Here is a 25,185-nt window from a genome sequence, read left to right as displayed (position 1 = left end):
CAGTCCGACCAACCCGCCGCGCTCAGCTCCGCCCCAAGCCACGCCCCCTCCCCTCCCGGTGCAATCAGAACCAGCCTCCCTGAGTCAGCTCAGGCCCCGCCTCTGCCCCGTCCGGGCTGTCCCTCTCCCGCCGAGATCACGCCCTGACCACGCCCCTTCCCGGTTTGGCACCCGCCGGCGGGCCGCGTGGCCCCGCCCCTCCCAGGCCCCGCCTGGTCTAGCCTCTTTCCCAAGCGGCTGTGGCGGCCGCATCTCTGGCCTCGGCCGCGCGCGCGCGGAGTTGCAGCCATGGCGGTCTCCGCTGAGGGCGCCCGCAGGAAGGAGCGCGTCCTCTGCCTGTTTGATGTGGACGGGACCCTGACGCCGGCTCGCCAGGTAAGGCCCCGACGTTCAGCAGCTGCCGTCGGGAGTGTCACGCGGACGCTTAGAGGCCGAAAGTGGTGATGCTGGACACCCCAGGACGGAGTGTGGGATGCAGCGGTCCCTGGTCCCTGACGCCCCAGGGCCGCCCGCTGGGAGTGATGCGGCCCCGGCCCCCCATGTCGCAGCCCACGAGTGTCTGCGCCCCCCTTCTGCCCGGGAGCGTCGGAGCGGGTGGGATTCTGGAGGGAGGAGACTGCGAGCGGGGACCTGGCTTCCCTACCCCTGCTCAGGCTTCGCCTTGCTGAGGCCTGGTCCCCGGACGCCCCCGCCTCCCCAGCCCGGGCTCCCGCCTCTAGGACGCACCTGTAGCCCGAAACTGGCATCTGAGCCCAGGATTCTAGACAGGGTTCGGCGCGCACCCGAGCATCAGAGTCGCTATCTAGTGAGAGTCCGGGAGTCGTGAAGCCAGCCCACCTGACCTTTCCAGGCCCGGGCCTAGGTCTGATTTTCTCAAGCTCCTCTGCCACTTCACCTCCCACCCTCAGTTATGGAGGCAGGGAGGGCTCCTGTACCTCCCCGGAGGAGTTTTGGGCTCCGCCCACCCGGAGGTGAGAGTCACTGGGCCTGGTCTGGTCACTGTGAAGGTGTCGTGGCCCAGGGAGGGTGGGAGGACCACTCTTCTGAAGACTTGTCGCTGTGTTGATCCTCCAAATTCTGCCCGGCGCTCAGTGTTTCTAGCTTTGGATCTCACCCTAGATGAGCCCCTAGACCGATTCTCACCAGCTGGGTAGTAAATAGGCAGGCCTCTTTCTGGACAGCCCTGAGGCTGTTCCACCCTCCAGCCAGGCCATAAGGGACAACTGGGATCCCCTAGAGCAGGGACCCGTAGGGCTGGGTTGCAAGGCAGAGGCTGATGGGAAGCCAGGTCTTAGCCTCCCCTCTTAGGTCCTAAATGGCACCCCCTTCCCTTGGATTAGGCTCTGGGAACACAGGGAGAGGTCAGGCTGCTCTACTGCCAGTAGCTCCCAGGGTCCTCAGGGATGGGAGAAAGATGACCGTGGAGGGGGGTGGCAAGGTCTAAGGCACAGCTCCAACCCCTCCCTTTGACCCTTTGCTCCACTGACCCACCAGCCCGGACGTGTGTTATTGCTGGCCACCTGTTAATGCCAAGCTCTGTCCTTAGTGCTCTTGAAAGTTAATTACCAGGGAACCCTGCGGACTCCGTCGAAAGATCATGTGACTAGATCTGGGGTTCCTAAGTTCTAGCCCCACATGGTACAGAGATTACTTAAATAAATAAATAAATAAATAAAAGCTAATTTTTTTAGAGATTTTATTTATTATTTGATAGAGACACAGCGAGATAGGGAACACAAGCAGGGGGAGTGGGAGAGGGAGAAGCAGGCTCTCTGCTGAGCGGAGAGCCCCCATGTGGGGCTCGATCCCAGGACTCTGGGATCATGACCTGGGCTGAAGGCAGACTCTTAACTACTGAGCCACCCAGGTGCCCTAAAAGCTAATTTTTAATTATATACGTATTCACAAACACATTCTCTTGTGAAGAATGAAAACGTAACAGAGATGCTAAAGTCCCTTCTGACCACGTCAGGATCCCAGACCCACCTCCACCCCAAAGAAAGGTTGTTACCGGTCCTGTGATTTCCTTCCAGACCTTTGTCTAGATCTGTTTACTCAGAACAAATATTAAGCAGTTTTTGTGGCCTTTTTTTTTCTTTTTTAAGGTTTTATTTATTTATTTGAGAGAGCGAGAGTGCACAACCAGGGGCAGAGGGAAGAGGGAGAAGCAGCCCTCCCTCCCCCGCAACCAGGGGCAGGGGCAGAGGGAGAGGAAGAAGCAATTTCCGTTGTCCACCACCACCACCACCACTGCTGAGCAGGGAGCCTGATGCAGGGCTCCATCCCAGGACCCTGAGACCATGACCTGAGCCGAAGGCTGATGCTTAACAACTGAGCCACCCAGGCACTCACCCCCCACCCCGCCTTTTTTTATGAATAGTGTCATACTGTGTGTGCCTTTCTGTAACTTGCCTTTTTTTTTTTTTTTTTTTTAAAGATTTGTTTATTTATTTGAGAGAGAGAAAGCAGGGGGAGGGACAGAGAGAGAGAGTGTGTCTCAGGTAAACTCTGTGCTGAGCTACCTGTTTTGGACAGTTAACAGCATGTCTTAGGGACTGTTGCCTGTTGGAAGCACAGGCCTGCCTTGCTCTGTAACCACAGGGCACCATTTCAGAGCAAGTGTTTCCCTTCTCGGGTCAGCAAGCTTAGGAGTTGTTTGCAGGTTTTCACTATGATAAACCACACCTCAGTGAACCTCCATATACACCCAGGCAAGAGAAGTGGAAATTCTGGAGGACGGGGTGAATGCATTTTAAGCTCTCTTGCAAAATTGCCCTACAAAGGGGCTGCACCAGTTTACACTCTCAGTGGCAGAATTTGACAAGGTCATTTCCCTACAGGTATTGTCGGCTTTAAATAGCCGGGAACCTGAAAACGTGGAGTGTAACTCATTAGTTTTCATTTCCTTGGGGAATCTTCACATGATTAGTTAACATTGAATTGCTTGTTTGTTTCCAAGCAATCGGGATGCACTATCTCATTTAATCTTAGCACGGACCGCCTCCAGCGGTTGCTACTGTGATCCCCATTTTACAGATGGGACAGTCACTAAGGCAGAGAAAGCAAAGCCAGTTGCCCGAGAACCATCTGCAATTGAGGGACTTGAGCGAGAGTTTGAATCTATGACGTCTCCTTTTGAGGTCTGGGTTCTAACCTTGAGCTACCTCAGATTCAGATGGAACATGGGCCCCCTTGAGCACTGTGTGTGGGTTGAGTGAGGTCCCAGACCTGCTAACAGCCAGAAATCTTGTGCTTTCCCCACTCCCCTGCAGAAAATTGACCCTGAGGTGGCTGCCTTCCTGCAGAAGCTGCGTAGTAGGGTACAGATCGGTGTGGTGGGCGGCTCCGACTACTCTAAGATTGCCGAGCAGCTGGGAGATGGGGACGAAGGTAGGAGGAGCACCCAGAGCCGGCTCCACAGTCCAGATGGGGGTGGGGGGAGTTCGGGAGGTCCCCGATCCTTTGCGCCTTCAAAGACCCAGCCCCGCTTCTGTGGGGCAGAGGGAATAGAGGAAACAGTCTGATAGCTCCCTTACGGACTCACAGGGAGCTCCGGCCATGTGCCTGGCACTGTGGCAGGCTTTGGAGAAAGGGCAGGGAACAAAGCAGGCAGGATGTTGCCCTGGAGTAGTTGACATTCTCAGCTCTCTCTGCTGAGTCTCAGGTTTCCTGTTTAAAGTGCACATAGTCAGTTACTGAAAATGACCATGTGTTGATTTCTTTTCACTGCATCCTGATGGCCACACTGTAGGGTGGGCACAGTTATCCCACTGAACAGAGGATTCTGAAGTCACCCGGGGAAGTTGTTGTAGCCCCAGAGCATCTGTTCTCAGCTGACTTCCAGGTCTCAGCACAACTGAGGCACATCCCACCAGCTCATGAACTAGAAAATTTACCTGACTTTTACCTTTTCCCCTGCCCCCTCATGCATCCCATCAGCAAGTCTCAAAATATCTCCCTGAGGACCCACCACTGCATCTCGAGGGCCCCTCCATTGTCCGGCTCCCTCCTGGCTGTGCTCCCGGAGCCTCTCCTCTTGCCCCCTCCAGCCACTTCCTGTGGCAGCCAGAGCTGAAAACTCCTCCATACAGCCCCCCTTGCAGAATAATGATGGAAACAATAAAACAAGGTGGGAGCATGGCAGAAATGGCGCCCTCTGCTGGGGAGTCTCTCGAGGCTGCAGGATCTTGGAGTGGGGAGGGTGATCCAGGCAGAAGCACCTGCGTGCAAAGGCCCGGAGGTGTTGACCAACTTGCTGGCTTGTTTGGAAAAAAAGTTGAAGGTGAAGACCAGAGAAAAGCAGGTTTCGGATGGAACAAATGGGCTTTGAATGCGAAACCAAGGAGTGTGAGCTTTATCTCTCCACTTGGCTCTGGGGGCTTGGTCTCACAGTCTTTCTTTCTTCCCCGCTTCCGTGTGCCCTGAAGTCATCGAGAAGTTTGATTATGTGTTTGCCGAGAATGGGACCGTGCAGTATAAGCATGGACGACTGCTCTCCAAGCAGGTCAGTGCCCCTCAGGGCCTCAGCCTGCGACACTTTTCCATAGCGGCATAGCCTCTGATGCCTCAGTCCCGGACTGGGGGAGGGCACTGTGCCCGCTGCCCTCAGAGCCCCGCGTTCCTTGCCCAGACCATCCAGAACCATCTCGGGGAGGAGCTGCTGCAGGACTTGATCAACTTCTGCCTGCGCTACATGGCCCTGCTCAGACTGCCCAAGAAGCGGTGAGCCCTCCCAGCCTGCATCCTGCCCCGCCACCCCTGTCTCAGGCCTGAGGGAGGACAGGGCCGGGTCTCCTGGATGCCACCGGCAGGCGCTGGGGCCCCAGCTTATCGCTGTGTGGATTCTTGTCCCACCTGAGGTCTGAGGAGGCCGAGGTCCCAGATGGGGCTGGATTTGAATTCAGGGCTGTCCTTCTCCCTGCCCCTGTACCGCCAGCGGAACCTTCATCGAGTTCCGGAATGGCATGCTGAACATCTCGCCCATCGGCCGGAGCTGCACCCTGGAGGAGCGGATCGAGTTCTCCGAGCTGGACAAGGTAGCCCCCGCCGCGCAGCCTTAGGCTCTCAGACCTTGGCCACTCAGCCTCTCTGAGCCTTTCTTTCTCCTTAGCAAGATGGATCAGTGCGGGGGTCGGGGGTGGGAGTTCTGATTCAACCAATACCCTCTGGGACACCCGTCCCGAGCCATGGTCTAGGCACTCCATGTCTTTCCTGTGTGGCTGGTTTCCTTCCCTTCGTCACTGGCATCAGCAGCCATCACTTGCCTAAGCCAAGGGCATCATTTCTACCTTCCGCCCACGTGGGGGCCAGCCTCTCGAGTGGCCTCAGATCTGTTCACCTGTGTGTGTCTCCCCCCATAACCCCCTGCCAGTCTGTTCTCCAGCGATGCCACTGAGAACCTTCTAAAGCCTGTCAGCTCCCCCCACGTCCTGCTTACAGTGCTTCCAACGCTCCCCTTGCCAATTGGCAGTGCCCCAGCCCCTCCTCTGGTGCCCTGAGCCCTGAGGGGTCTGCCCAGCCCGCACCCACCTTTCAGCTTTCTGTGCATCTGTTCCTAGAACATACTGATACTTCTCTCGCCTTCCGGTACGCGCGCCTCTGCTAAACCTTGACTTGCATTTTGTGTGTCATCTGCACCGCCCACCCTGCCTTCTCTGGCCTTCGCGGTCTCTGCTCCAACCACGTCCTCCTTGCGGATTCTGCAGACGCAGGTGGAGATGGAGACGGCTTCAGGGCTGTGCTTGGGCTCTCCCCCATCCCTTCCACCTCTGCTCAGGTGTCTCTTTCTCACTCCATCCAACCTGGCACCCCTGCCCCTGCCCCTGCTCCCTTCCTGTCCTGCTTCTCCCCGGGCAGCCGTCGCCACCCTCTAGTACACTCTCTCAACCTACTTTCCAAATCGCGGATACTGTCTGTCTCCCCCGCGGAAGCTGTAAGCTCCTTAAGGGCCAGCTTGGCATGTGCCCAACACGTAGCAAGTGCTCGAGAAATCGTTTCTGAATGAATGAAACAGGTGGTGGTGTCCCATTTTATGAATGAGGAAACTGAGGCTCAGAGAGGGGAAATGACTTGCCAAGGTCCCATAGGAGATGGCTGAGGTTTCCTTGAGGGTGGGTGGGACTCTCGGGGATGCTCACTGACCCCCACCTCATCCCAGTCCATGTCCCAAGGCTCAGGGGAGACACTGCCCATGGGCACGGAGACTTTTCCTTTTGGGGTGGTGAAGACTGACCATTGGCAGAGAACCCCTCCCACTCACATACTGAGAGGTGGCCCCTACTCAGGCCACCCAGTTTCCAATGCCAGCTCCACCTCCTGCTTGCCAAGCAGCCGGGGGCTTTGCTAGCTACTGTGTGCCTCTGTTTGCACATCTGTAAAGTGGGGGTGAGCACAGTTACATCCCATGGGCTACCGACCGGGCGAGTTGGAAGTTTGGCACACACTAACCCTTCCAGCAGCTTCCAGGGTCTTTTCTTGTCTCTCTGGCTCTTGTTCTCCCCCTTCCGGTCTGAGGGGAAGGCACAGACTCCCTGGCCTGTGTGACCTACACCAGCCAGGATCCCATTTCTTTTCTTCTTTTCTTCTTCTTCAGTCCTTCGGATCCCAAGGGCAGGTAGCCCCTTTCCTTAGACGAGGACACTGGGGCCATAGGCTGACTAGCTCAAGATCACAGTGCTGGTTCTTGCTAAGGCTAGACTTGACACACAGGGTTCTTTCTCCAGAGACAGGAAGTATACCCCTTCTGGGTCGCCTGGGGCCCCATTAACTCTAACTGTGGGCCCACAAAGTGGCCTCTGGTGGGAACTCTGGCCTCCCTGGGGGACCATTTGCCTGCTGGGAAGGTAAGGCCACAGTAGGCAGGGGTCTCACATCCCACCTTTCTGCTTGTTAGGAGAGGGAGGGAGGTAGGATTCATTCATTACCTCTCCATCCTTTAGCTCAGGAAACAGGCTCAGAGAAGTCAGGCGACTTGCCCACGGTCACACAGCCAGGCCTGGAACCCAGGAGGCCTGCCTTTACCTCAGATTCGGCCATATCTGGCCTTATAGCTCATGTCCTCCCTGGCTCACTTCAGGTCCCAAACTGTTGGCCACTGCCTGCCTCTCTCGGTTCCAGTCCTACCCAGCGCGGACTGACTAAAATGCAGTCCTAGGTACTCTACTCCCAGGCTTCAGCATCCTCAGTGGCTCTTGGTCCCCCAGGATGTGTGCAAGCTCCCTTCCAGGCCACCTGTGAGCTGACTGTCCCTCCAGGCTCTTGCTGCTGCTTTGGGCACAGCGAGCCCACACTGCATGAACCTTCTGTCCTGTGGCACTGGTCCCCAGCACAGCAGCCAAGGTGCTGCCCCCACTAGGCCCTGCATGGCTCCTCCATCTGTGGCCCCAGCGGGGCCAGGCCAGGGGTCCTTGAGTGCATGTCTCCTTAGTCCGAGTCTCTAGATACACTGCAGACTTGCAAGATCCTGCCTGAGGAGTCGGGGGCAGCAGGGGGCTCCTGGGCACTGCCCAAGTCCCCAGACCCCTGCACACCGGAGGTGTCCAGCCGGCACACATCGCCATGTGGTTGGGCCCATGGCTGTGCCTGGCATCCTGCTGACCTTACTCTGAGTACCCACGGCCACTGCCGCGTAGTAACAGGGCTCCATGTGCTCGTGGCTCCTCACACTCATTTCTGGCATCTGGTTTGCTTTGTTGAGCTGGGCAGAGCCCATCCCCTCAAACTTCTCCTTCTGCCCCGCTCCAAGGCCTCCTTCAGATACCCCGCCCACACCCCCCAGGGACAGGATCCGCCCCTAAGTTCAGTCATTGACTTTCTGGATTCAGGCCCTGGCTCTGCCACTGAGGCTGGCTGACCTTGAACAGGGCACAGCCATTCCCTGAGCCTCAGTTTCCCCATCTGTGAAGTGGGGATCACGGTATCCACCTGGAGACCTCTGAGCCCCCGGCAAGTTGTGTGCCCGGCACAGGGCCTGGCACACGGCAGCCCTGGGAGCCTGAGTGTGCTCCCTCCCTCCTGCAGAAGGAGAAGATCCGGGAGAAGTTCGTGGAAGCCCTGAAAACAGAGTTTGCTGGCAAAGGGCTGAGGTTCTCTCGAGGTACGTGCTTCCATTCATCCCGTGGAGGGTCTGAGAGCCTGGCCCGGCCGCCAGCCCCAGCCTAAGCCTTCCTGCCCCATAGTCCTCCCCACCCAAACCCAGGCCATGCCCTGCCTCACCCAGTTGCTCAGGTCAAAAAACCAAAGTGTCTTGTTCAGTGTTTATCTCCCTCACCCCTTCCCAAGGGCAGTGTCCTAGCAAGTCCCAGGGCCCTGCATCCAGAATGTTTCTGGAATCTGACCGCGGCTCACACCTCTGCCACCAGCAGCCTCTTCTCAGGCTCTGGCTGTCCAACACCACTGTCATAGTGTCCAGTGTCCAGGGATGCTCCCGGGAAAGCAGACCATGCTGGACCCCAGGACCTGCGTGGCCACGCCCCTGCACGGCCCTTGGCCTCCTCTGGTACTAGAACACACGGTGCCCTTCTCCGCCTTGGGTTCCCTGCAGTTGGCGCTCTGGCTCAGGCCTTAGCTCAGTGTTCCCTCCCAGAGAGGTCTCCCCCGCAGCGCTGTGTGGGGGAGCTTCCGGCTCTCTACCCCACTACCCTGAGGTGGCCTGGCCTGTTCATCACCTGTTCTGCCCGCCAGGATCACAGCTCTCAGTGAGGAGCCTGAGGCTTCCAGGCCCTGTGCCTGGCTCTATGTAGGCATAAATGCAGGATCTTGGCCAAGTCCACCCCGTGGGCCACGCCACTGTTAGCCTCGTCTGCCACCCCCCACAGGCGGCATGATCAGCTTCGATGTCTTCCCTGAGGGCTGGGACAAGCGCTACTGTCTGGACAGCCTGGACCAGGACAGCTTCGACACCATCCACTTCTTTGGGAACGAGACCAGCCCCGTGAGTATGGCTCAGCCCAGGTGTATTCCACTCCAAGTCACCCCCAGGTCAAGGCCAGGACACAGGGGAACAGAAACCTCCCTCAGGAGACCCCTGGAGAACAGCCAGTGTTCCTCAGCCCCATTACACAGATTGGAAGGCTGGGGCTAGAGCTGCCTGGACGCTTGTCTCATGTCACACAGCAAGTCAGGGCAGATCTGGTGAAGGCTGAGAAGGTGGGGTTCTGGGTGGTTCTGAGGGGGGCTGGAGGAGAGATAGCTCTGCAGAGCCAGTGTGGCGAGGGGACCCTGTGGCAGGGCACATGCTGGGCCTCAGCCCTGGGAACCTCCTCCAGGCACCACCTACATAAGTGCCTTCCTGCCCTCCCTTGTGCGCAGGGTGGGAATGACTTCGAGATCTACGCTGACCCCCGGACCGTCGGCCACAGCGTGGTCTCTCCGCAGGATACTGTACAGCGATGCCGTGAGATCTTTTTCCCAGAGACCGCGCATGAGGCGTGACCAGGGCCCATGCCTGCTCGTAGGGACTTCAGAGAGCTCCCCCCAGGCCTAAAGAGAGCCCCTGGCCCCGATGGTGGGGGTTGGGGGATGCCAGGCCCCTCCTCCCGTGGCTCAGGATGCCTGCCTATGACCTGCTCCAAGGCCTCCCTTGACAGGGCCAGGGTCTGCACGGACAACCGTCCCCAGCTAGTCAGCTCCTGGGGGGACCGGCTCTGTCCTCCACCTTGATGGCCCTGGCCACAGCTGCTGCTTGTACTTGTGAACAGGACAGATTTCGGTCTACGCTGCAAGTAGGCCTGTGCTAATGTTGGCACGAGATAGAGCCCGCCCAGTTTGCCTGTCCCAGGCAGGGTGCAGTGCACCGGAGAAGGTGCGTATTTGCCAGAACTTTCTCTCAAACATTAAAGTTCCTGGAACAAGGTATGGTGTCGGCTCTGTCTGAATGCGTAATTGGCGCCCATCTTAAGCCACGGATGTCCCAGCCACCCCTTGGCAGGTGAGGGAGCGGAGGCAGAGCTGGCAGGGACTCCCCGACCCCCTGCCAGGTCACACAGGAAGTCTTCGACCCACTTGACAATGGGCCACTGAAGCCCTAAAACAGGTTAAGTTTGGGGTACTCTCCCCAGGCGCCTGCCCCAGGACCCAGACAGACAGAGGCAGCTCTGGGCCAGGTGGAGTCACAGTTGAGGGTTTATTGCCAGTGTTAGGAAGGATGGGGGTTGGGAGGGGGTCCAGGTGGTTTGGACACTGTGGGGCATGGGTTTGGAGGGGCACAGCCGCCCCCTGCCTCCCAGGCAGCCCTGATGCTGATATTACCACATCTTCTGTCCTGGCTAGTGCCTAAAAACGGGGGGTCTGCTCAAAGGAGGGAGGCTTGGGGGCTCCCAGGAGTTAACCTGTACCCATAAACCTTCTGCCAAGGAAGCCAGGGAGTCCTTGTTCCTCTGGGGCAAGTCCTCGGGCCTTGTCCGAACAGCTGGGCTCAGACGAAGTGGTCAGGCTGGGCCATTCCATTTCTCAGCAGCTCTGATCACCCCCCAGCCTGGTAGGGACCGACGTGTGGTGCGCGTACCCCAGCTCATTGCTACCCCGCGGGCCTCGGGGCACCTGCAGTACTGGGGATCCTTCTAAACAGATACCCCTCATCTTGGGCATTTGAACCTGTTTTACTCCCAGACCCGGTCTCACAAGGATCACTGTCCCTGGCAGGCCTTTACTCGACCCCCATTTCTTGTACCATCAAATGGTGTGTTCTCTGGGAAGGAGTGTGGTGGTGATGGCGGGGGTAGTGGAGGCAAAGCCTCTCCTTTCTGGCCTCCCAGGCCACACCAGCCCCCCCACCCGAGAGCCAATGCACACAGACACATACACGCACAGACGCACACACCTTAAGGGACCCAATGCACGAGATCAGGACCATACCCCCCAGCCGCTGGCCTACTGGGGCCAGTAGTAAGGGCTGAAGCTTCAGGGAGAGAGTCCAGCAAGGGGCTGCGGGGCTAGTGGTCTTGGGCCGAGGGCCAGCCTGTGGGTGCCCCTGCCTGGCCCTGCCTGAATGGGGACACGTTTGCCTGGTGGGGTCCTCAGCAGCCACATCTGGGCATGGGCAGAGCATCAGCGGAGTTTGTGGGTCAGGGCGAGGGGGATGGTTCCGTCCAAGCCGGGGGAGACGTGCCCCCACCCCTCCACAGATCCGTGTCTCCCGAGTGGTGGTGGCGTGGCTCAGTGCAGCCCAGGGGAGGGGACACAGCCTTGAGCTCACAGAGCCATTGCCAGACTGAGGAGGCAGAGGGACCATTGCCGGCAAAACTGAGACCCCAAAACCGCCTTCTGCCCTCAGCTCCTGCTTGCCTGCCTCTCCGGGACGCTGAGAGGAGGGAGCAGGTGGAAGGAAGGGAGGCTGGGCCCGTGGCAGTGAGGGGGGGTCTGACTCCAAGGGTTACCCTCTTACCCTGCCAGAGGCTGGGAGGCGCCCCCAGAGCTCTCGCTGGCCAGGCTTCTGAGGGAAGGGCTGCAGGCCACCGTGGGAGGCCCCAGCCCAGGGGGGAGGGGTAAGGAGCACAAGCAGAGTCTGGTCCCTGGGCCAGGCCTGGAGCAGAGGCAAGGGCAACACGCTGGTATGGACAGGAGCCCACCGGGGCCCGCTGCCTCCCGGGCCCAGGCCCGACGCAGGCCCTCGGGCTCGGTGGACAGGAGGGCGAGAGGGTCCTGTGCGGATGTGGCAGGGAGGGGAAGCAGACAGCGGACAAACAGGCGGGGCTGGGGGCCTCCCCTTGGTCCAGCTCACGCAACAGTCACGGGTCACGGGGGGGCGGATGGAGGCACGTGCTCACGGCCACAAGCACAGACAGACAGACGTGTATGCTGAGGCCGCCCAGGGGACCGGGCCAGCCAGTGCAGCGGGGCCTGGAGCCCCCAGCTGCCCATCTACCCTGTGTGGCTCCCCACCCGCCCGGCGGCTGACACGCAAGCCCCCCAGCCTAGGAGCCCACGACCTGGCCGGACCACGTCTCGTGGGGAGTATGTGGGGCCAACTGGGTGAGCACCACCTCCACGGCCTGGAACTTCTGGTTCTTGGGTGGGATGGGGCACATCTTGTAGGTCACCTCGTCGCCTTCCACGGGCACGTACTCCCCCTCGATGCTGGCGGGCGGGAGAGCGGCGTCAGCCCAGCAGCGGGCCCCACTCCCAGACACCTGCCGCGGGCTGGCCTGAGGGTGGCCTCCCCTCCCTTCTCAGAGCTTCAGCTCTCTAACTTGTAAAATGGGACTCCGAAATGGTCCCTCCTGTCTGTGCTTTTTGGGGATTGAGACACGAAAGGCAAGGGAGGTCTGGAGGCCTAGAGAAGCTCAGTGCCCTCCCCAGGTTTGCCTGGCACCGGGGCTGGGGGCCAGGCCTAGGTCAGCTCTCCCATGCCCATCTACCTTCCAGGCCGAAAGACCCAGGGGCTGGCCCCGCCCTCTCAGTGCCCGTGATGCTGGATCCCAGGGCTCAGCCAGTAGTTCCCGGGGCTTCTGGGTCCGGGATGTCCCCCCCCCCCACCTGGTCCAGCCTTCCCCTGCTCCCCCTCCCACGCACCAGCAGCCCCTGCGACAGGAGGAGAAAGATGCCAGGGACACAGACTTCAGCCAGCCAGGGTACAGGCCTGGAGAGGCGTTTCTAGAGGCCTTGCCAGGAGCCTGCAGTAGGGGCCCAGCCAGGAATGTAGTGGGGGAGGGACTCACTCAGATACATGCACAAAGATGTCCTCGGATCCATTCTCGGGGGTGATGAAGCCGTGGCCCTGTGAGCGTGAGAACTGCTTACAGACGCCTTTGAACACGGGGCCAGCCGAGGCCCGGGCTGTCCTGAGGTAAGAGTAGGGGGATTAGAGCTGTGATCTGGGGACTCCCCTCCCTGGACTCCCACAGCCCTCCCTGGCCATGTCTGCCTGTAGAGCCTGTCCCAGGGCTGTAGAAAGTCCTCCCCAGCCCAGAAACTGCACATGGTAATGCTCTGTCATGGTCCCATTGGACAATAAGGAGACTGAGGCCCAGAGAGGGCAACTGGCTCTCCAAGGGAACACAGCAAGCAAATTTCCTGACTCCCAGCCAGTGCCCCTCTCTGTGCAGAGCACCCTTTCCTCCTGAGACGATTCAGGTTTACATGGGCTCCTGCTGTAAGACTTCTGAGTGAAGAATACCGAACCTGAACTCGAATACCTCTCAAAATGGGGAGCTCACTACCTTTCGAGGTCACGGTATCCTATTCACTTATTTGTCCCTTACCCACTCATTTATCATTTATCAAGCATCTGCTCTGTGCCCAGCCTTGGGTTGGACACAGGGGACAACCAGTCCCATCCAAAACCTCTCCTTTAGGGACACCTGGCTGGCTCAGTCGGTGGAGCACGTGACTCTTGCTCTCAGGGTTGTAAGTTCAAGCTCCATGTTGGGTGTAGGGCTTACTTAAAGCAAAAACAAAAAATCTCTCCTTTGGCCAAGACAAGTCAGTCCGCCTGTGATCTCTCCAAATCACCTCTCCCATGTGACCCCAGCCAGCGAACTACCCCAGAGGCCCAAGTCTGGTCTCTGTCTAGCCCGCCCACCCCTCACCAGAGGCCAGTCCTTGCTTCCATTTTGGTCCAGGCTGACCCATGTACCTTGAACACCCAACTTCCTTCTTCACCTAACACGTCCTCCAAACCCACTAGGACCTCATCCCCCCTGATGCCTGACATTGTGTCCTCTCTCCCAACCCTGCTGGGTGGAGGTGAACTGTAGACAAATTCCTTCTGGATCATAGACAGCTTATAGGCAGAGACTGTCTTATTCACCACCGGATGCCCTAGTCAGATGCTCAGTAGATCTTAGTGGAGTGAAGAATGAATGAATGAATGAACACAGTAGTTTCTGGAAGGTCCATATCCAGCTCCCTTGAGTCCTTGAGTGAGGACAGCAGGGGTTACACAAGGATAGGACTGGAGCCTTGTCCTGGGGAAAGATCCCCGGAGCCTGGGCGAGGGGCAGGTACTCACGCTGAATACGTCCTGGTCCGTTTGGTGGGCAGAGGACTGGGCAGGTCCCGGGACGAGACGCCGCCCCGCTCCCAGACCCGGCTGCCCTCCCGGTGGAAGGGGAAGGTGGGCCAGACAGGAGACTTGGGGGAGTGCAGTGGGGGCACTACCGGGGGCGACGTGGGTTCTGAAGTCATGGCGGGTCCCGCGAGAGAGCCCGGTGGGCTCCCGGGCACAGGGGCCGGTGAAGAACTTGGGCGTCCTTGCGGGCAGGGCCCGGCCTGGCCCTGCTCGGCAGCCGCACCAGCCACGGCCTCCGTCTAGAAGGGAGAGAAAGAGGCAGAGTTGAGTATGGGCCAGGCTGAGCATCTTCTGGACACCAGGCCGGAGCCTGGAGGGTTGGGCCGGTTCACCGACCCTCACAGAGTGACCTCAGGCCACTCATAGCCCCACACTGACTCAGAATCCTTCCCAGAAAGACAAAACGGTCCTATAAGCTTGCTCTGGGCTGAATTATTTCCCCCTAAAATTCCTATCTGGAAGTCCTAACCCCAATGTGGTGGTATTTGGAGATGGGGCCTCTGGGAAGCCATTTGGAGCAGGTGAGGTGGGAGAGGGGTGCGGGGGGGCGTGATGGGATTAGTGCCCTTGGAAGAAGAGACCCAAAGACCTTGCTTCCTCGCCGCCACGTGGGGACACAGCGAGACAGAAGCTGTCTATAGGAAGGGGGCTCTGACTAGAACCAGACCATGCTGGCTCCCTGATCTCGGCCCGCCAGCCTCCAGAACTGTGAGAGTTAAACTGTCGTTGAAGTCCCCCGTCCACGGTATTGGGTCACAAGGGATGGTCCAAGCTAAAACTAACCTCCAAGTCCTTCCAGCTTAAGGCTCAGTTCTCTAACTCCAGGGCCCTGGGAGGTAGGATGGGGAAAGCAGCCAGTGACCATCTGGAACACAGTTTGGCCCAAGTGTGAGCAGCTTCACATCCACACACCTGGGCTCGAATCTCAGCTTCGTCACTGTCACTTGGTGACTTCAACAGTTCCAGGAGACAGTGCAGGCTCTGGAGCCAGGTGACCTGGGTTTGAATCCTGCCTCCTGCCCCTAACCGGCTATGCAGCCTGCCTTGGTCAACGCTTTTAATCTTTGACTCAGTTTTCTGCACTGTAAAATGGGGCTAGTGCTGGTCTTCACTTGGCGGCAAGGTTGCTGTCAGGATTCAGCACCTCTCTCCATGCCAGGGCGGGGGCGTGGGAAGCCCTTGGGAACGCTGGTGAGTTTGCCTTAGCCCTATTTTCCTCTGCTCTGAAGTGAGATTGAGAATACTTACCGCGCAAGGTTGCGAGGGGTCACCGACGGAGTGTGTGACAATATCGGCATCTCAGAGATACCCAATGAATGGCTATCGTCAATGCTCAGCAGTAGAAATTCCCTCATCACCTGCTAAGTGCCCGGATGACCTTGAAAAAATTCACCCTATATTTTCCTCTACTGAGGAAGAGAACATAGTTCTCTCCCCACCGGGGCTGGGAAGTCTCAGACCCTAAGACACGCTGCCGTGGAACCCCGGGGAGGATGGCTCAGGGTACCGAGCCGGGCTGTGGACGGAGCCCGGGGCCACAGTGGGGCCAGACTGGACACCTGGACCAGGAGCCCTCCAGCTCTGCCACGTACCAGCCGCCAACCTTGGGGAGAACTTCCACTGGCCTCAGTCTCCTCCTCTGTATAATGCAGCTGATAAACCCTGCCTGACTCCCTCACCAGCTCCGGTGAGCCTTGGCTAAGCCTAGGCCTTCCCAGAGGCCCCATCCTAATCTACAGTTGTGCAGGAATGAGGACGGGACTCTCCGCCTCCTCAGCCCCCTTCTTCACTACCTCCCCCTCCCCCAAAGACCCTAGGGCCTAAGGTAAATCCCTGAGCCGCAACCCTATTTCTGGCCTCCATCTTGTGCCCCACCCCCACTCCGGCCTAGAATTTCCAGGGCAGAATCGCCCTGAAACGCAGTGTGGCAAGGGAAGGGAGAGCGGAGAAGTCACAAGATCCAACAGTGGGGCAGGTCTCCTGGCCGCCATTCAAGGTCACACAGCAAGTGGGACCCGTCTGGGTCAGGATCAGGAGCTGCTTCTGCCCGGCCTCCAGGTGGAGATGCTGCGGCCTTCCTCCTCCCCAGACCCCCGCCCCCCAACATGCCTCTCCACCCAGGAGAGCTGCTCCCTCACGGCCCCTCACAGCTCCTCACAGCCCCCTGAGGCCGACGTGGGGTTTTTCGTTCCGAGCCTGCTCCAGGAGGCCGGGCCAGGTTTGGCATTTTTATTCCCATTTTTAGAGAGAAGAAAACGCAATCACACGAGAACTTGGGCCTGAGCGTTCACAGCAACATTATCCACAACAGGCCCAAAGTGGAAACGAGCCAGAAGTCCATCAACAGACAAGCGGAGACACAAACCGTGGTCTAGCCACAGAGCCAAATAGGATTCAGCCGTAAAGAGGAACGGGAGTTCCTGACACCGGCTGCAACACCAATGAGCCTGGAGACCCTTTCGCCAAGTGGAAGAAGCCAGCCAGCCACAAGAAAGCACGTTGTGTGATTCTATTCATGTGACATGTCCAGAATGGACAAGTCCACAGAGACAGAAAGGACATCAGTGGTTGCCAGGAATTGGTGGGGGGGGGGGGGGGGATCATGGGGAGTAAATTCTAACAGGTGCAGTTTCTTTCTGGGGCGATGAAAATGTCCTGAGGTTGATCATGGCCTTGTTGCACAATTCTGTGCCTATACTGAAAACCACTGACTTGTCCACCTTGAACGGTTGACTCATACAGTATGTGGGTTATATCGCCATAAAGCTGTTATCAAAAAGGAAACCGGGCAGCAAAACTACCCAAGCAGTCCGAGCCAGGAGAGCAAGAGACGTCGGGGCCTCACACTGCCCGCTCAGGTGTCCCCTCTGCACCTGGGCACGGGTGGCAGGTGGACAGACGCTCCCCTTCCTTCTGTCCAGAAAGCGGGGCAGTCCCAGCCTGCCCACTGCACAGTTTTCCCAGAGCTGGTATTGTGCTTGGTGGTGACAGCCGGTGCTGGGAGGTCGTGGGGAGGAGGGGCAGAGGCAGCCCACAGCCGTTACCAGGGAGACACAGCTGAGCCAGGCCCTGCTCTGGCCAGGCCAGCCGGGTCTCCCGACCCGAACGAAGCCTCTTGCAGGGAAGGGGGAGAGATGCATTGATTAATTACCCAGGGTTAGGGGTGAGGGAAGGCCCCTCTCCCTTCCCCTCCCCAAAATGGGTTCCCCACAAGGGACTCGGCAGCAGAAGAGAGGGGGATAGAGTAAGGGCAGGGATAGGCCTTCCTGCCCTCTGGCCCCACAGGCCTGGCTGCTCCCGGCCCTTCAACCCCACCCCAAACACTGGCTCTGCGCAAGCAGCCCACGGCTGGCCTTAGGAGAGAGGGCTGGGGGTGCAGAAAAGGCCGCCTCCAGGGGGGCAGAGGGTGCTGCTTTCGGATCTCCCCCAACTCCCTCCTCTTCTGGAAAACGGGGAGTGCCGGAACCGTCCTCCAGAGCTCCTGTGAGGATGAAATGGGAGGCAGTGCGGGGGAGAACAGCAGGTGCTGGGCGAGAGGTCGCCCCTCCCAGACACGGCTGCTAAATTGGGCTTAGGGGGAAGAGGGAGTGGGAGGAAGGAGAGCCCCAGCTGAGCCAAGCCAAGCCCAGCCCCACCCCCCTCTTTCCTGTATCTCAAGGTCTTGTCCACCTACCAGGTCCCCGCCCTGCCCCTCAGAGCTTCTCCCTTATTAATTCCTGCAGCGGCCCTTTCAACGGCTGCCATCATGACTACATTTTGCAGAGGAGGAAACTAAGGCTCAGAGAGACCAAGTCATTCACTCAAGGCCACACAGCAATTAATGTCTGAGCCAGGACTAGAAGCAAGGTAATCTGACTCTGGAGCCCTGAGTTCAGGCCCTGCGTTGCCATTGAGTTGCTGTGCGACCTTGGACAGGCTTCCCCTCTCTGGGCCCTGCCAGAAGAGAATAAGGGGACACAGAGCAAACTTCCAGTTCAGACCCTCTCCCCAGGGTGTTGCTGCAGAAAGGAACCAGTAAAGACAGGCTTTTATTGTCTGAATGCTGTATCTAGTGCAAAAGTCTTTACAGAGGTCACTCTCCCTTCCGAAATCTCCCAGTGGCCCTGAAAGGTTGGAATTTCCATCATTTCTATTTTACAGCTAAGGAAACTGAGGCTCAGGGAGGTGGAGTGACTCACCCAAGGTCACACAGCAGGTGAGTGAGAAGAGCCCAGATTCAGCTGAAAGCAAATGGTGTTCTTCTTAAATTCTGCTCCTGGTTCAGCCAAAACACGGCTGGAGTTTTTACTAAAAGACCTTTCCCTGAGAACTGAAGGGGAAAATAAACTCCCCAAAGCCGCAAAACACATGAGTTTGAAGAAAGTTTGTTTCAATTCAGGGTAAAGCCCAGCCCCCAGGGGACTCAGTCCTAGTGTCTGGGAGCACATGTGGCCCAGAACGAAGCCCTTCAGAACGGGCCGCTGGAGGTTCGAGGACAGGTCGGGACCATTTCTGGCCTGGGCTGGACGCCAGTGACCCTCCCTTTCTGAGCCTCAGTTTCCTTATCTGTCCGAGGGCTATTAGTGGCACCTGTCCCGTGTGTGGGAGGGGCTGAGGGGCCGCTGTATCAACGGTCCCCCTGTGAGGGCACGTCTCCCTGCCCATGTGTTCTGGCTCGACCCTTCCGGCCACGCTGGTCTGTATTTTTCTGCATGAAGGCCAAACCTGGCCATTCTGCGGACAGAAGGACTAGGGGAGGTAAAACCAGAACATCGGGGCTGTTCAGAGGTAACCTGAGGCGAGGCTGTGATACAGTGTGAGTCAGCCCTGTCAGCAGGTGACCATCGTCCTGGTGCTGGGGCTTCTCCAGTTCTCAGACACCCCAAAAAGACGGGGCAGGCAATGGCTGTCAGAGTCCTCTCTTGACTGTGCGAATGTCTCTGGTCTGGGGCAGAGTAGGGAAAGCCGACTGGATCAACCCCCCAGTGCTGTGTGACCTGGGCCCGCCCTTGACCCTCTCTTAGCCTCACTTTTCTCCTGAGCTGCTTGAATCATCACTGGCCCAGATGCCTACTGAAGGTCAGTCCAACTGTCCTCTGAGGCTGTCAAAAAAACACATGTAACTGCAAGGAAATTGCTTGCCAGGCACTGGGACCACAGGCACAGGAGGAGGGAGCCCCAGCCTCCAGGGGGAGGACCAGACTGACCAGGGCACAGCGTGGGAAGTCCGAACGTGACAAGAGGCACGGCTACCACATATAGATCGTTAGCCACATGGCCGTGCTCTGCCAAGTCCTTGGCCTCATTTCCTCAGGAGGTCCCCACAACAGCCCTACGTGACAATGACTGTTATTAGCCCCATTCTTCAATAGAGTAAACTGAGGCCCGGAGAAGGAAAGAAGCTACCTGGGGTCACACAGGTGGTCAGGGGAGGTGCTTTCTGCACGTGAGACTGTGGGAGGGGGGAGGAAAGCTCCCTGACATCTCCTGCCCTCCGCTGGTGAAGGAAGAACGGGGGTGTGGAAAAACTGGGGAGTCAGGCCTTGGGGTTCTATTTCTGGCTTTGTGCCGACTCAGACTATGACCTTGGGTGAATCACTTGCCAACTCTGGCAAGCCTCAAAACAACTCCCCCAGTGAGTATGTCCCAGCCCTGAGCCCCCACGTGCAGGAGCAGCCACGGGCCGGAGAAGGTACAGTGGCTTATAAAGGGGAAGGACACAGGGCACTGGATGGCGGTGAGAGGGCTTTCTCAATGTCGGGGTCTTATCTACGGTCGGCGGTCCTAGGAGCAGGAAACAACCTCAGGACCACCAGCCAGAAGCTGGCACCTCCCCAGCCCCTCCCCCCCCAGCCACCCAGACAGTCCTTAAAATACCTCAGTGCCAAAGCTGCTCCAGCAGCTGGAGGTGACCTAATTAAACCTGGTTCTTCCCCCTCCTACAGTGTGTGCGTGCGCGTGCATACACGCGCGCGCGTGTGTGTGTGTGTGTGTGTGTGTGCGCGCGCGCGCGCATGGGGGTTAGGGGCTGCCCCAGCCTATATTTGAGCTTCATGGAGACCTTTTCACTCTCCTTGTCACATGCCCCTACTGCCTGGGGGAGGGGCCACCCTGAGGAAGGCCTTCGGGCTTCCTTGGCACCAGTGAGGGTAAAGATGCCAGAATGGGCCCCGCAAGAGGCGTGCTCACATCCCATCTCTGCCAGGCTGTGTGACCCTGAGCAAGTCACTTTCCCACTCTGAGTCCCCTAGAGAGAGGAAAGGATTGGTCAAAGTCACACTTAGAGTAGCTGAACTCAAATCAGTGTGACCTCAAAGCCCAGAGCTCACCGGGGTGTCAGCTGCCACCCCAGTGACCATCATTCCACCTGCTTTGGAGCAAGGGAGAAGCCCCCCACTACTTGTTGTTCCCTACCTGGCTGCTCTGCGTGGACAGGGGCCCCAACTGCCCCAAGCCCCCTTCCCACCAGGCTCCGGGACTTGGCGGTGCTGGCGGTGACCCCGAGACACGACCCTCTCACCCAAGCCCGGAGCGCCCTCTGCTGGTGCCAATCTTGGGGCCCTGCCTCCAGACCCGCCCGCGGGTGTCCCCTCCGCACAGGCTGGCAGTGTAGGTCCCCCTATTCCTCCCTCCAGAGCCCCTCCAAGGCCAACGGGCATCCGTGAACATTGCCAGGCCTGGCAGGGGACCCCGTGACCCAAACTGTCCCCGGGCCTTTCCCAGGCCTCTCTGTGACCAGTTCCTGCTCAGATCTTTTTTTTTTTTTTTTTTTTTTTTTTTTTTTGGAGTGGAGGGACACAGATCCGGAGGGGTGGGACAGATATGGGAAATAGATGCTGGAAAGGACTTCAAGGAAATGGTGGGGGTAGGCGGGCGGGGGGGAGTCTGGGTGAAGGAAACATCCAGAATTTGGAGGGGCCTCTGGGATGCAGTCAGTTTTGGGGAACTGGCTCCCCGTTCTCCAAGGGGCTGCAGACTGCCCCTCCCCATCGAGAGCCCGGTTCTGGAGCACATCCAGGTGGGCACGGTGCCAGGCTCTCAGGGAGGTTGCCCACCCTCCTCCCGGGCGCACTTCCTCCTCCCCTCCCCCAGCCCCAGCGGATGCAGCAGTTCACACTCCGTATTTATTATTGTTCTCGCGCCGCGTCCCTCCCCTCTCCCTGGGAAGAGCCTGCAGGCTGGCAGCTTGGCAGGAACCTGCTGTCTCCCTTGCGGGTGCCAGCATCACCCCTTATCTCTGCCCGGACTCCCTGTGCCCGGGCAGGCCACTCAAGGACTTGGGGCTAGCCCAGGCTGCCCCGAGTCCCAGCAACCCACAGCTGGGGGCCAGCAGCCCCGGGCTCAGCACCCTCGCCTCTCCACCCCCCACCCCGCCGCCCCAGGGTTGCACCCTGGCAAGGGCGGAGGTCAGAGCGAGACCAGCAAACAGGGGAGAGGAGTGGCCTTGGGAGAGGCGAGAGCTCTGGGTGGGGGCTGCTCGGAGGCGAGGATAATTACAAGGAGCCGCCTCTCCAAGCCCATTAACACAATTATCCCCATCGCGTTGGGGACGAAATAGAGTCAGGACGACACAGCTGCTCCAGGTCCGACTGTCTGCCTGCCCTAAATGGTCGGTCCCCGGGCCCCAGCCCCGAATTCCAGGGGGACGGACACATGCCCCCTGCTGCATTGTGCTCCGACCTCTCGGCATCGGGTCGGAGCACAATTATTCCCCAGTCATTTCTCTTCCCCCGGTTCCCAGACGGGAGGCTGCGGCTTGGCAGGTGTCTGCTGTTCTCTGCCTCTTGGGCCAGACACAAGTCCCAGACACAGACACAGACACACAGACCCACACACACAGACACACACACGCCTCACAGGGAGCCACACGGCCTCGGCTCCTCTTGGGGGCTTGGAGGAAGGAGGGAGAGAGGGAGGAGGGAGGAGGGAGGACCGGGTGGGCTCCTCCACAAACCCTCCAACACCCTCCTCTGTAAATGGAACGGGGCTGGGCCAGCCCCAGGGGAGGGACCCACCTTCCCAGCCCCGTCGTGTCCTACCTCCCCGCGTGGTCCCTGCCAAAGCCAGTTTCTCGAGCTGGTGTGCCCTCGCCGCCCCGTCCTGTCCCTTACCTCTCCGGGGCAGCCGAGGTCCAGCCACCGCCTCCCGCAGCCGCCTTCAGCACTCTGCCTCCCTCTGGCCCTCGGAGCTGGCCAGCAGGGGCCGGGTCTGAGATGGGTTGTGTGTACGACGAGTGTGTGTGTGTGTGTGTGTGTGTGTGTGAGCATGCGGCACCTCGAGCCCCTCACTCACTCACACACGCCCTCCTCCTGACGTCAGGAGGAGCCGGGGGGGGGGGGGAGGGACGGGGATGGGAATTTGTACTCCCGGCTTAAAGGGACCCAGGGCCCTGCTGCCTCGGGGCCAGACACCGCCTCCTGAGTCAGGCGCGGACGGGGTGAGGGAGTTTTAGCTGCGTCTCTCCCGGCCCTAAAGCTTCTTTTTTTGGAAAGTGGCTTTTATTGTCAGGCTGGGGTATAATTTGCCCTGCCAGGTGGGAGTAGCTGCTGAGGAATGCGGGGAGGGGGGGGTGCGGGGCGGCGGGGGGAGGAGGGAGAGAGAGAAGCTGGGGCAGCCCGCATTCCTGGCAATTAGAGAGCTGGGGGGTGGGCGTGTGTGCGTGCGTGTGTGCGTGCGTGTGTGCGTGTGGGTGGGGGTGTGGGGGGTTGTGGGGGGTGTACAGGAGACTGTGCTGGGGGCCTCGGGGTCTGGGCCGGGGGTAGTGGTGAGTCTGGGAGAACAGAGGAGGGGAAGGAGCCCTCTCTGAGGGAGCCCCGACAAGGGCGGGGCGAGCCCCGTTTTGGGGACTCTCTGACCTTCCTCTGCCCTGTGGATCCACAGTGTCCCCGGCCACCATTAGCACCGACACTGCTCAGGTCTACCCCTTGCTCGGTGGAGATCCTTGTCTGCAATTATAGGAGCGCCTCTCCTTCTCCGGCCCACAGTGGCCCACAGTGGACGATGTTTCTGTTGAATTGAATTGAATTCAATTCAATTCAATTCAATTCAACTCAACTCAATTCAATTCAATTCAATTCAATTCAATTCAATCGAGAAGCCCCTAAGGGAGTGATAAGCTTGCTTCTCTCTCTCTCTATCTTTCTCTCTTTCTCCAGGTCGGACGACCCCTGCGCCCTTCCCAGTGCCCCTGTCTCCACATCAGAGAGACCCTGGGTGTGGATCTCCGCTCCAGCATCCCCAGGCCCGTGATCACTTGGGAAAATCTTTTACGGACTCTGATCCTCCGCAGCCTCTCTGCAAAGAAGGGAAGAAGGCCCTTTCTCAACGGTGCTCAGTGTTTGCAGAGCAGTCTGCAGTTAAGCCTCAGGCCCCGCTAAAGAGGCCTCCACCTGGGGTTTCTGTTCCTCCCCACCCCTTCTCCTAGGCCTCAGCTTGGCGAGAAGGAAGCTTTCCCGCAAGCATCCTTCATCCTCCTGAGGCAGGCTGGCATTTGAACAGAAGTCTTATTAAGATCAGAAGGAGGAGGGGGTCAAAAAGGAAATGATTGAGAAAAACGCAAATAACAACAGCCAGTAAGACGCACTGAGGGCTTCCCAGCGGGCTCTGCCTCGCCCAAGGCCCACAGCGGTCCAGCCATTTATGACCGCCGCCCCTGCTCTGCTGCTGAGGACGTAAGGCTCGGGTAGGAGGAGGGAGTTGCCCGTGTTCATTATCTGGCTAGAAAGATATTGAACCCAGGGCTGTCCAAGGCCACCACAGATCCCTGCTCTTCCAGAACCTCCCAGAACAATCAGGCTCGGACAGGCTACGTTTCTGATCCTGCACAAGAGGTGGGGATCCTTGTGGCCCATCCGCACCCGAGGCCTGGAGTTTGGATTCTGTTCCACTCACTAGACTGAGAACCCTCCCAGTGGAACCTCACCCGGCTTAAACCCTTCTCTTCTTTCTTGGTCTTCCTCTCTTCCAAAGAGAATCATAGTTTTCAAAGGGCCCACACGAGCACCAGCTCACATGCTGCTTGTAACAGCTCTGGATGAGGAGGGGCACCTGGGTGGTTCAGTGGGTTAAAGCCTCTGCTTTCGGCTCAGGTCATGATCCCAGGGTCCTGGGATCAAGCCCCGCATCAGATTCTCTCTGCTCAGCAGGGAGCCTGATTCCCCCTCTTTCTCTATCTGCCTCTTTGCCTACTTGTGATCTCTCTCTCTGTTAAATAGATAAATTTTTAAAAAAATTTCTAAAAAAAAAATTAATAACAGCTCTGGATGAGGAAATGGGCTGGGAGAGATGGGGGACCTCGCTGAGTCAGCCAGCACGGAAGCGACAGAGTGACAGAACAGGCTGTGGTCCCATCGTGTTCTCACACTCCAGGAGAAGGGTCCACGCCTGCGATCTCCCGGCCCACCACCCACCGTCCCTTCTCGGGGGAGTGGCCCCGTGCTTTCATCTAGGGACTGCCTTCTCTCTCCCGAGCCACAGGAACCCCATCTGCGCATCAGAGCTGGAGTCCGGGAATTGGGTTGGAACTTCAATGCCAAGGTCGGCTCTTCGCTCAGCTCCTGAGTTGGCGGAGATTGGACCTTGGCTGTTGGTGGCCGAGCTGTGGACTACAAGCCAATGATGGGTCAAGAATGGGGAGCAGCCAGGGGGAACTTTTCTGAGGGGATGATGTTTGAGCTGAGCCCCAAGTGACAAGAAGGAGCCAGACTTGCCAGAATCCAGAGAGGAGGCTGGTGTGGCTGGAGGTGGTAAGGGAGGTGAGGCGGGGGTATAGGAGACTGGAGGCCAGGAGGCAGGGCCTGAAAGGCCACCTATGAGAGCCCGAGGCCTGGTCTGCTGTGGGCAAGGACAAAGCGGGGGCCACATGCCCGACCCTCACTTTGTGGCCGGCCTTTCTCGGAGGGCCCACCCGCTGCCGGCAGACACGAGTGGGGGCTTCCAGGCACCCTGAGAGCCGTGAATGAAGGAGGCTGGGCCGAGGTTTGAAGTTGTGTTATGATTATTCCCGACAATGAGGAGAGGGCACAGCTGTTCATTGAAGAAATGAGCAGCCCGTGGCACCACCCACCCACCCACCAGCCGCTGAGTAACAAAGAAATTGTCTGCTTGAAACCAGGGGTTCTGCCGCCGAGGCTATTTTTGTGAAACGCTGAGAATTCAAAAGCTCATCTCCTCGAAAGCCTTCCTCGCCTCAGAGAATC

General features: G+C 58.7%; 2 protein-coding genes across 2 annotated transcripts; one reads left to right on the top strand and one right to left on the bottom strand.

Annotated features, from left to right (window-relative positions):
* Window positions 1–209: 209 nt before the first annotated feature.
* On the top strand, window positions 210–9,853 carry PMM1 (phosphomannomutase 1). The gene is made up of 8 exons (XM_059187109.1): window positions 210–375; window positions 3,273–3,390; window positions 4,428–4,504; window positions 4,631–4,722; window positions 4,937–5,036; window positions 8,020–8,095; window positions 8,817–8,932; window positions 9,310–9,853. The coding sequence occupies exons 1-8, from the start codon at window positions 289–291 to the stop codon at window positions 9,430–9,432; spliced, it is 789 nt and encodes a 262-aa protein (XP_059043092.1). The 5' UTR covers window positions 210–288; the 3' UTR covers window positions 9,433–9,853.
* Window positions 9,854–11,575: 1,722 nt separating this feature from the next.
* Window positions 11,576–22,390, bottom strand: CSDC2 (cold shock domain containing C2). Its single transcript, XM_059187110.1, has 4 exons — window positions 22,099–22,390; window positions 13,949–14,247; window positions 12,657–12,779; window positions 11,576–12,075 (listed from the first exon to the last, which is right to left on the bottom strand). The coding sequence occupies exons 1-4, from the start codon at window positions 22,252–22,254 to the stop codon at window positions 11,913–11,915; spliced, it is 741 nt and encodes a 246-aa protein (XP_059043093.1). The 5' UTR covers window positions 22,255–22,390; the 3' UTR covers window positions 11,576–11,912.
* Window positions 22,391–25,185: the final 2,795 nt, after the last annotated feature.

The sequence above is a fragment of the Mustela lutreola genome, chromosome 8 (assembly GCF_030435805.1).
Source record: "Mustela lutreola isolate mMusLut2 chromosome 8, mMusLut2.pri, whole genome shotgun sequence".
Classification (NCBI taxonomy): domain Eukaryota; kingdom Metazoa; phylum Chordata; class Mammalia; order Carnivora; family Mustelidae; genus Mustela; species Mustela lutreola.
This window is presented reverse-complemented; position numbering and strand designations above follow the sequence as displayed.